We start from the raw sequence: 11,230 nt of genomic DNA, 5'->3' as shown, positions 1-11,230 counted from the left end.
TTCCTTAGCACTGGAGCCCATCCTTGGTGGTGTTAGAATAGGCCTCAGCATGGTTTTTAAAGTCTTGCCAGTTAAAACTAGGCCCCAGCCTGTGAACTGTATCCAGGAACTATTTGGGAGAATGCTGCGAGAATTTGGATAAAGCCATAGCTAAAGAGTGCAGACCCGAACTTTCCTGTGGCAGCTGGCCTAGATTGCAGAGAACGTGCTGGGGAATCCTTAATTTACAGGTACCCTCACTGCTTAGGCTGTGCATGTTTGCTAGTCAAAGAAAAAGGTGGCTCAGGTGTCCTGGATTAGGACCTGGTTAGAGCTGATGGCAGGAAGAGCTCCGTCCCACTTTGGGAAAAGTCGGAGCTAGGTCACAAAGTGACCTAGGACGCAGGCCAGGAACACTTGGAAATGTGGGACAGGGGATTTTGTCTGGTCTGAGCCACATCTAGGCCCTGTGTAGGAAGATAATGGGACTGAGGGACCTGCACAATCAATCCCTGTCAGCTGCCTGACACAGGATCGTACTGAGCACTTTAAAAGTCCAGCTGTAATTGTCCCCTGCTTTGGCATGGGGGTCCCTAAGACTGGGCTCTCTCCTCTCATTTTAGAGCACAAATCCAGATGTGGGAAGGGGCAGACAAGAGAAGGAATGTGGCGTGCCTTGAACTCTGTTCCATGTAGCTTGTAATACAGTGGCAATGGCCAACATGCCTGCAAGGTGATGTACCTACCTGGGAGCTGGCAAGGTGAGCCAGCTACCAGTTTGTACAAAGCAGCTAGAAGCAGGCACTGCGTCCTTATAACCCTGCCACCTGCCAGAGGACATGCCCTTTGCAGGAGAGAGCGGGAACCCCATCAGCAAGGCAGTGGTGGGATGATGGGCAGGATGATTTAGCCAACTTCACCTAAGTTTCCTGCTTTGATCTGGTGCCAAATGCATAAACAGAGCCAAGGCAAGGTTGGACAGTGGACAAGCTCTGTGGATGCTGTAGTGATTTCAGTCATGCTAACACAGAGAATAGCGTTCCCCAAGACAATGCTGCATGGGACAGGTACAGCAATAATGTACTTCCAAGATGAAAGGAAAAAACAACTTCACCCTATGTCTAGGCAACAGGCAAGCTTATGAGACAAATCACAGCACCAAGGATGAGTGCCATGTGCCATCCTGTGCATACTAGGGGGTATTCTGCCCCTGCTTAGCTGCACACTCTGCCTCGAGCAAGCAAAGGCAGAAACAATGCCATGGCGGCAATCCCATTCTTTTTGAGTTCAGCAGCTGTTTCTGGAGCACGTGGCTGAGAAAGCTGTCTGGGATAAAGGCACATACCTGAGACACAATATATTAGGAGGAAGGACACTGCTTGCTGTCATTTGACATGGCAAGAAAATTGGTTGGAAGCACTCGGAAGAGAGATGATACTTTGTCAGCAGACCCTCTTCTCCATGTGCAGGACTTCAGCTTCCCTTAGCCTGTAATCGTGCACAACAGGCGCATACATTTCCTGGCTGGCTTTGCAACTCTGCTGCCACTAGAGGAAAAGGCAGGAAAGGAACAGTGGGGGAAAACAATGGACAGAGAAGTAAAGATGAAAGATGAGTAGCGGTATACTGTGTGTGTCATCTCTGAATGATGCCAGATACCCTCTCCTAATCCATGGGCCTAAAGACCTACTCTCAGGAAACACCTGCTTTTGTTTTAGACTCCAATCCACCTCCTTCTTTAAAAGTTGCTACAGCCTAAAGCAAGGCATACCAATGGTTAACTTAAACTCTACCCAAAGCATGAAAATGTGGAGCAAGTTCGGGTTACACAGAGAACTTAATTTGTGTTTAAATTCCAGAGCTTAATGTGTCCATAATACCCACTGACTGCAAAGACTATAAACTGACAAGAACTTTCATGATTGTATATCAAGAAATGCAGCACTGAAGTAAGCGGTCTACTCTTTACGCTTAGGCACTGTTACATACAGATTACTTTTGGGTGGCTATTTCAGAATACATTTTCAAAGCTGGTTCAAAAAAATTGGTGCTTCCTTGATGTTGCAAGTCAAGACATACAGGTGTTCCTTATGTCTCTGATTTCCATTAACAGTGAGTTGTAAAACCAGGACTCCACAGATAGCTGTTCATTTAAACATCTTGTGCTCTGCTTCACCCACTTATGAAGTCCCTAAAGGCCTCTCTTCATTGGGGAGCTTAAGTTGGAGTTGTTTGTAAATAGAGATAGTTGTTTGTAAATACAGATGGTCTCGTGGGTGGCTGTCTTGGCCATCGTGCTCATGAAACAGTTGAGTTTAAAAAAAATCTTTGGAGAAAAACTGTTAGCAGAGCTGCTACCCTGGATTTTGGGAGAGCCGACTTTAGGCTGCTCAAGGAACTAGTTAGTAAGGTCACCTGGGAATCGGCTTTTGATGATATTAGGGTCAATAAATGCTGGTCACTTTTTAAGAGCCCTCTTTCAAGAGCACAGGAGCAGGGAATTCCAATGTGTCTGAAGTCAAACAAGTGAGGCAGAAGGCTGGCTTGGCTGAACAGGGATCGACTGCAACTTAGGTGGAAAAAGAAAGTGTGTGGACTTTGGAAATAAGGACAGGCTACACAGGAGGACTACAGACATGCTATTCGCCTCTATAGGGAGAAAATTTGTATGGCCCAAGCTCAGTTGGAGTTGAAGCTGGCCAGTACTGTGGTCGATAATAAAAAAGGCTTTTTCTTTAAGTATGTTAACAGCAAAAGGAAAACTAAAGAAAACATTGGTCCTTTACTTGATGAGGTTGGTCACCTCATCCCCAAATAGGGATGAAGATAAAGCAGAGACATTTAATGCTTTTTTTCGCCTCTAACACGGATGATGGGCTCTGGGATGCCTGGAGCCCTGGGTTGGAGGACTGCAGCTGGGAATGATAAGCTCCCAGTTGACTTTGAACTTGTACGGGATTTGCTGCTGCAACTGAATGCACACAAGTCTATGGGGCCTGTTAAGATTCACCCCAGGGTATTGAAGAATCAGCCAATGTTATTGTGAGATGTCTCACAGTTATTTATCAACAGTCTTGGGAACCTGGAGAGGTCCCAGTTGACTGCAAGCTGGCAAATGTCATCCCAATTTTCAAGGAAGGCAAGAAAGAAGACCCTGGTAATTACAGGCCTGTCAGTTTCACTCTGGTGCCTGGTGAAATTATGGAGAAGATTATTCTGGGAGTTACTGAAAAAGACTTGAAAGACAATGCAGTCATTGCTCAAAACCAGCATAGGTTCATGAAGGGGAATCATGCCTTACTAACTTAATAATCTTTCATGACAAGGTTACCCACCTAGTGTACAAAGGGAAGGCAGCAGATGTGGTGGGTTTGTTTTAGCAAAGCTTTTGATACTGTCTCTCACAGTGTCCTTCTGGACAATGTCCAGCACACAGCTAGACATGCACTCAATACAATGGGTGAACAGTTGGCTGCTGGGAAGGGCTCAAAGACTTGCAGTAAATGCAGTAACATCTAGCTCATGGCCAGTCACTAGTGGTGTTCCCCAGAGCTCGATTTTAGGGCTGGTTCTCTTCAAAGCTTTTATCAATGACATAGACACTGGAGCTGAGTACACACTAAGCTTGCTGACAATACTAAATTAGGAGGAGCCATCAATTACCTTGAGGGGACAGGGGCCTTACAGAGATCTTCATAATTGAGTAGCTTGCTGGGCAATCACCAACCACATGAAATTTAACAGGAACAAATGTCAGATTCTGCACCTGGAATGGTGTAATCCTGGATGTATGTATAGACCAGGGGACAAGAGGCTGGAGGGCAGCCCTGCAGAAAGGGATCTGGGTGTTTTGGTTGATGGTGAGCTCTGTGAGTCAACCATGTGCCCTGGCAGGCAAAAGGGCCAATGTTATCCTGGGGTGTGTTAGGCATGGTATAGTTAGTTAACTGGTCAAAACAAGGGATGGTCCCACTATACTTAGCATTGGTCCAGGCTCACATGGAATACTGTGTGCAGTTTTGGGCTCCATAATGCAAGACAGATATAAAAATATGTGTCTAAAGGAGGGCAATAAAGATGGTGAAAGAGGGCATGACTTATGGGGAGCAGCTGAGGATACTGGGTTTGTTCAGTTTAGAGGAGACTGAGGGCTGACATCACTGCTGTCTACAACTTCCTCATGAGGCGAAAGCAGAGAGGGAGGTGCTGATGTCTTCTCTTTGGTGTCCAGCAACAGGACACGAGGGAATGGCTTAAAGCTGCACCAGGGGAAGTTCAGATTGGGTATTAGGAAAAAGTCCTTCACTGAGAGGGCGGTCAAGCTCCCCAGGGAAGTGGTCATGGCCCCAAGCCTGTCTGTGTTCTAGATGCATTCAGACAATGCTCTTATCAATGGTTTAACTTTTAGGTTACCCTGTGGGCAGTGAGGATTTGGACTCGATGATCCTTGTGGGTCCCTTCCAACTGAGGATGTTTTATGATTCTGTGAATTCTCCAAGTCCTAACTCTAGTATAGGGCAGGGAGAGACAGGGAAAAAGCTAGCCCCTGAAGCAGACAAGATTTTGCCTTGGAAACCCAAGCACAGAAGAGTTTAGTCAGTGGAGGAAGACTTCTCCTATACTTTTGGCCAAGGAAGGCAGGGGGAAAAGAAAACAAGGTGTAACAATGGAGGTCAGGACACAGCACATACATGCTGCTGTGACATGGAAAAGCAGGTAAGCCTATGCTCATCTCTAGCATCTATAGGCAGCTAAGAAACCAGCCCTGGTCACCCGTGTAGCTGTATGACCATCCACACCTGCTCATTCTCTCTCCACCTTGTGATTTCTCAGTGAACAGGAGGGTATTTCCCTTGCTCTTTTTTCCTCACAACATCCTGATTCTGCCTTCAACCAAATAAAAGCTCTGTTCCACCTCCCCCTATGCAAAATAACCTCTTTTTCTGGCACTAAGCACACTTAGACACAGTATATATTTCAGGGGTTTTAATTTTTACAAATGTTTGAAAGAATCACTGAGCAGTGACACAAATTCCAGCAGTGACAGGCACCCAATGAATGACATTTTCCTGAATTCAGTCCCAGGTTCTCTTGGAGAAAGAGAAACAAAATTCACTAGAAAAAAAAGCCTGGTGCTGATGGCAGCAGAACTCCCTCACTTGTCCAGAAAAAAAGAATTCTGATTTTACCCTACAGAAATCTAAAAATTAATGAAGATTAGAGGTGAATTACTATATCCACATGGGTTAATACCAGTAAGCACCCTTGCCCCTTCCCCAAATTGAACTGGTGGGGTGAGAAAGGGATTACAGCTGCCTAGCGGCAGACCCCAATCCCGTAACTGGATCACCACAGATGGAGCATGGGAACCAAATCTGGCTACTGGATTAACAACTTCAAACTGAGGGCAAACAATGCTAGTGGAGGGACTTCAAAGGTCCTCACTCATATCTTCTGCTGGGCCGCGTCGGTGGTTCTAGGAGGCTTTAGTTTCTTTCATTTCTTCCCTTGTTTGAGTAGGAGACTGTCACTGAAAGGGAGACAGAAGTGAGTCATTAGTCCAGACAGCAGAAGCAAAGCTTAACCAGATCCTCACTACAGATGTGGGGGTGTGGGGTGTCACACCCAAAGGACCTGGATGTCAAGTCCTTCCTATTAGGTAGTTTTTTCAAAGCCCCTTAAGCCTTCGGGGATGAGTAAGACAGAATCGGGTCAGAGGTAAGGAAGAAGGATCTTATAATCAGAGATCGCACAGAAAAGAAACCAGCTCTGGCTTCCTTTCTTGATTCTAAGAAATCTCAGCTTTTAGCTGCATGCTATTAGCTCAGCTGGCACTGCCCTCTCCAGTAAACACTGGACAGATTAGGCAAAGCCACCAAACTCCTGCCAGCTCTGAAAGCAGGGAATAGGGTTTTCTAGCATGGGCTGGAAAGCTTTTGGAGAGTAACAAGAACATCTTTCCTAGAGATCGTTACCCCAAACCAACACAAATTCCTACGATCATCTAACTGCCTTCTTACAGCCCTCTGTGCTGTAAATGCAGGATGCCCTGTATATGCAGGACAGATTAGAGGACGCTCCTCAGTTACTCCTGCCTTCCCCACACAAGGTTCCTTATGGGACACACACATTGCTCCAATTACCGAGTATCTCCTATTTGATGTAGATGTCTGTGTGGTGCCTGCAAGGAAGGCTTCAAGCTTCACATCAGAAATGGGAATTGAGGCAGAGATGGAATAAACTTTCTGCGGCCAGAAAGGCCCAAGCCAGAAACATCCCAGGCACCAGGTAAACATCAACACTCTTGTTCCAAGTACTAACACAAGGATCAAAATAAACAGTGCCTTACCTTCCTCTGTGTGTCAGGAGATGCAATAACGGGAGGGAGGAAGGAAGAAAAACATGAGTAAATTGATTAGATTTAACAAAAATCCCAATTTCCACAGTAAGTACTGCTCCCTACTTAGCTGTGTCCTCTGGCATCAGGCTCCTCTCAGAGAAAAGATCCTGAGAGAGCTCCAGAAAGGGGACCAGCTTCACAGGTAGGGTGCAGATAAATCCAGTCAACTATCCCCTTTACCTGGTGAAGCCCTCATCCTGCAGGTTCAGTACCAAGTTATCTGCTGCGAGATACACACGGTTTTGTGAGCCAGCAATCTGAAAAAGAAATTCATTACAGAGATCGCATAAAGGAATATAAATGCACATGGAGAAACAGCACTAATAATGAACCTATCCACCTGTCCAGATGCAGCACTCTTGTTTTGTTCACTTAAGATCTCGGTTAAATGCAATTCCCCAAAACAACTCTCTAACTTTCTGACTTCCTATCCCAGCACCATCAGACTTTCTAAAAGAAGTGCACATTCTGTCCCCCTGTCAGACAGACCTTTGATCCCATGCTAATCTGTTCCCTTTTCTCAGCCTGCAGGAAACCAGGAGCTTTTGGTGGCTGCAGCTGAGTGTGGGTGATGGAATCTGATGTGGATCTGGCCTTGTCATATGGAAGGCATGAACTCCTAGCCTCACATCTAATTGCCGATCATTGCAAGCTAAATCTTAAGCTCTACTTGCAGAGAAGGGCTAGGCAGGAACAAAGATCACGACAGGGCAGGTCACATTCGCCTTAAATTCATCATGTGGCCACTGGGCTGGGAGGGCAGCACAAGGACTGCAGAAGGACAAAGGAAATTCTGTGCCTCATTGCTCACCGTTTTTGAGATGTTTTGAGCAGCTCGGATCTTACGTAGCTTGATGTAGCCAGGATTCCTGCTAAGAGCTTCACCGAGGTACAGAGGAGCAAAAGTTAAGGAAAAAACCTGCTAAGAGAAGCTGCCTACCCTCAGGGAATTCTTACTAAGCCATATCAAATATCTTGGCAATCTCTATCCCAGTAACTTGGGCCTTTGGGCAGGTATATTTTTACTTCCCCAAATCAAGAACAACATTATGGATTATGGTCACACACAGCCAATAAAAGTTAAACTTTACAACAAGGAGTGAAAGCTCATGGCCATCTCTGCCCTGACCTGTAACCTCACTCCAGCCAACTATAGGGGGGAAAAAAAAAAAAAAATTACAGTGACCTACTTGAAGCTATCATCTGATAACAGTCTCCTAAGCCTAAGCCCAACATGACAGATTCTCAGGACTGTCAAGCTCACAAGCCACATCCCACAAAATGTCCCAAAGCAGGATATCATCTTGGCAGCTGTAGCTTCCCCTTCAGCCTGAACAATCTTCTGCTTCTGCTCCTGCTTGGCCTTCTCCACCAGAAACTGTGCGCGCTGTGCCTCCTGCTGGGCTGCAGAGAGAACAGCCAAAAGCATTTGAAGGAGATCCCATTTTCTGAGCCCTCCACCAGAACCCAACAGCTGAAGCCTGGGGCCTCCACTTCTGAAAGAACTAATAGCATTCTGGGGCCATATGCACAAATAAGAAATGCATCTAAGTGTACTTTACTTTTTCTTAAATAAGATCAACAGCATCCAGGCCCTCTAAACATAATCCCCATAGTAAGTGACAGAGTCCCAGTTTGAAGAGGAACCCTACAGTCTTAGGAACTCAGTCCCACTGACAGTCTATCCCATTAGCTATGACCCAAAGTTTTCTGATAATACTTGTGAAACAACCTGTTTAGCTCCACTACTAAGGAAGCTGAGATCTATAACTCTGTAGCTGTATCGGTGCAAAAACAATGACACACTAGCCCAAATTCTGCTTCCTTGTTTAATAATTCAATGAAAAGGCAAAGGCAATCCACCCTTTCCAGGCATAAACTGAACTCACCCACTTGCTTAGCCTCCACAGCTGCTGTGTATTCACGACTGAAACTAAGCTCTGTGATAGCCACATCATCCAGGATGAGGCTGAAATCCTTGGCTCTCTCTGTCAGTTCTCGCCTAATGAGCAGAGACACCTGAAACACAAATATAGCAAAAAGAGTACCAAACACAGGCTGTTTCTCACTTCTCGTGCACTCCAAAAGTGAAGCACAACTGCTCTTCACAGTTCATTCACATCGGGCCCAAGAGAGACATTACCTAAAACAAACCCTGAAACACGGACATTAATACCATCTCTGAATCTGTCGCCTCTAAATAATGCTGCATATCCATAGCTACATACCGCATTTTCAAAAGTGTATTACAGCTTATTTGTAGTTATTAGTTAACTATACAATTAATAGTGCAAAAATAAGAAAAAACCTCCTTCAAAGTTTTTTTGCTTTCACATCCTATCACATCTAGTTCCACGGTTCCTACACACATTTTGGCAATAAGTATTTCCTTCTCCTTCTTGAATTTGCCACTGTTTGCAGTTTGACTGTCTCCTCATATCTGTATTCAGATTACGAAAATAAAAATTACCACTCCCCACTGCTACACACTGTAGATGTATCACATCTCTTAATTACTGTAGCTACTCATCTAGTATGGCTACTCCACTTTTTTGTGTCTCACTGGATCAGTGTTGTTGGTAGATCTTTTGATTTATTCTACTCATTTCCGAGTTACCTTTAACTCGCCAGTATCTTTTTCAGGCAGGCTGACAAATCCTGCACCAAATATTGACTTAAATAGAAATTATTGCTACAGTTATCACATCCTTGACCAGTCTAGCAGTTGCTTTTACTTTTATTGCAGCTGTTTCTGAGCAGAATTCTAAAATGATGGCAGAATTCATCATCTGAGTGAACTGCAAGCACGTAACTACGTAAAGTCACTTCATTTTCTTCTGATTATCAACCCCTTCAATATGCATCATTTCACAGTAACAAACACTAGGTGAATATATGACAAGAAGGCAAATTCAAGTCACTTTGTTCAGAAATTTCAGATAACTAAGTCGTCTTTGCTTCGATAAACCTAAATCCCTTGCAGACATTGTTTCTTTGCTGTCTCATCCTCCCTTCCCACTCATTGTCTTTACACAAGATGATTTAACAAATCCCGTCGGTGCCAGCACATGGCCTAGCACAAAACCCTGAAGCCCCTGCTATGGATCAGTTCTTACAAGAAGACCTGGACGCTTAGTTCTACTCTTTGCTTTTTTGTCATGGATCAGCAACTAGTTAACAGATGCTTTGTATTTCATCTTTTGGACAATTTATCCTCTTCAACAGTCTCACGCAGAATCTCCTCTAAAGCCTTTTCAAAGAAGATCAGCAACTTCTCTCTCCCTCTGCTGTGATAGGTGACACATATTCTCAGAATCCCTGGCAAGCAAATTATCAGAACACAAACTTTCAGGTATAGGCTTTTATAAGCTAAATATTTCTATCATTTTGCAATCTGCCCAGGTTACTCCCTAATCTTTTTCTAGACAGAAATATCTGCTACCCTTCTGTAGCAGCCATTACTGACAGTTTACTGCTTTGTTAGCTGCTCATCCACTTCGCTTTTCAGATCCTTTAAACCTGTTTAATTTGCTCAACAGCTCTTCTGAGATCCATGAAGTGCCAGCTAATTGCTTTTTAAAGCCAGTTCTACTGTTACCTGTGGACTATGAGGTATCAGCTCTCCCTCCCCCACTGTTACATTATGGTGCAGTTTTGCACTCTGTATACCAATGAATACAGTTTTCTTCTCAGAAGCTAGCAATACAGCCTTAGCGTTTGTATCCATATGGGAATCAAACTGCAAGCAGGACACAGTTCCATGCCCTTTCCGTTTGGATGCACCATCTATCAGCCTAATACATTTATCCTTCACCTGTTACACCATTCCCCATATCCACAGTTTAGTTGTTTCTTTGCAATCTGAGTGTAAGTCTCCTCTGGAAGAGTTTACCTGGGCTCTCTGAGTGATGAGCTGTGAAGCGTTAAACTTGGCTACCACACTCTTGAGCACTTCATTTACGATGGAAGGCAGCACTCGCTCCTCATAGTCCAGACCCAGGCGCTGGTACATGCTGGGCAGCTCTGCAGCATTGGGGCGCGTGAGAACACGCAGCGAAATGTTCACCATCTGCAAATCTGAAGAGAAGAGAGAAAGGTGAGCAGGGCCAGCGCCGCAGCCGGACTCCCACCCCCTCCCACCCCACAGGTGCCGCCTGGGCCTCTTGCTCCGGCCTGCGGGGCCGCTCTCACCTTTGGAGCCAGTGGGGGAGGAGATTTTCCGTGGCCGGGCTCGAATGTCGTAGATGATGGGGTACTGGAACCAGGGGATCCTGCGGGGCGGGGGGAGGCCCGTTAGGCGGGGCCATCAGGCCAGCGGAGCCACTCGCAGCGGCCGGGGCCGGGCCCGCGGTGCCGGGCTTGGGGCGGGGGAGCTGGGCCCTACCTGAAGTGCAGCCCCTCGGCGAGGATGGTGTCCTGCTGGACGCCACCGATGCGGTTGAAGAAGATGGCCCGCTGCCCGCCTTCCACTGCGGGGAAAATGGGGCACGGTCAGCGCGGGAGGCAGAGGAACGGGGGGCGCGGGGGGGCAGGGGAACTCACCGATGAAGACAGACTCGCGGACGCCGTAGGCCAGGGCGCCGGCGCCCAGCAGCAGCTTGAGGGCGGTGCCGACACCGCGCGGCCCGGCCGGCAGCCGCCCCGCTAGGTCCTTCAGGTTCTGCGCCATGGCCGCGCCGCGCCGCGCCGCGCGCCCCGCCGGGAAGGACACCGGAAGCTGCTGCTACGACCAGGCGCTCCGGCGGGAAACCGCGGCGCGGGAGGCGACGCCGCCTTGCGGCATGGCCGCGCTGTCCTCCGGAAGTGGGTCCGGCCGGAGCGAGATAAGGCGAGCGCCACAGGCGCCATCTT

The 11,230-nt window shown here is 46.7% G+C and overlaps 1 protein-coding gene across 2 annotated transcripts; it reads right to left on the bottom strand.

Moving 5' to 3' along the window:
- Positions 1 to 4,950: 4,950 nt before the first annotated feature.
- Positions 4,951 to 11,048, bottom strand: PHB2 (prohibitin 2). 2 transcript variants are annotated; one of them, XM_075706745.1, is made up of 10 exons: positions 10,922 to 11,048; positions 10,764 to 10,848; positions 10,571 to 10,650; positions 10,272 to 10,456; positions 8,269 to 8,398; positions 7,680 to 7,783; positions 7,191 to 7,268; positions 6,560 to 6,636; positions 6,329 to 6,334; positions 4,951 to 5,509 (listed from the first exon to the last, which is right to left on the bottom strand). In XM_075706745.1, exons 1-10 carry the CDS (start codon positions 11,046 to 11,048, stop codon positions 5,476 to 5,478), a joined length of 906 nt encoding a protein of 301 aa, XP_075562860.1. In that variant the 3' UTR covers positions 4,951 to 5,475. The 2 variants fall into 2 exon arrangements, with proteins under 2 accessions (XP_075562860.1, XP_075562869.1); XM_075706754.1 differs by lacking the exons at positions 4,951 to 5,509; positions 6,329 to 6,334; positions 7,680 to 7,783 and having other exon boundaries at positions 6,525 to 6,636; positions 7,191 to 7,258.
- Positions 11,049 to 11,230: the final 182 nt, after the last annotated feature.

Source organism: Pelecanus crispus, chromosome 1 (assembly GCF_030463565.1).
Source record: "Pelecanus crispus isolate bPelCri1 chromosome 1, bPelCri1.pri, whole genome shotgun sequence".
Lineage (NCBI taxonomy): Eukaryota > Metazoa > Chordata > Aves > Pelecaniformes > Pelecanidae > Pelecanus > Pelecanus crispus.
Note: the sequence above shows the minus strand (reverse complement) of the source record. Positions and strands in the feature narration are given on the sequence as shown.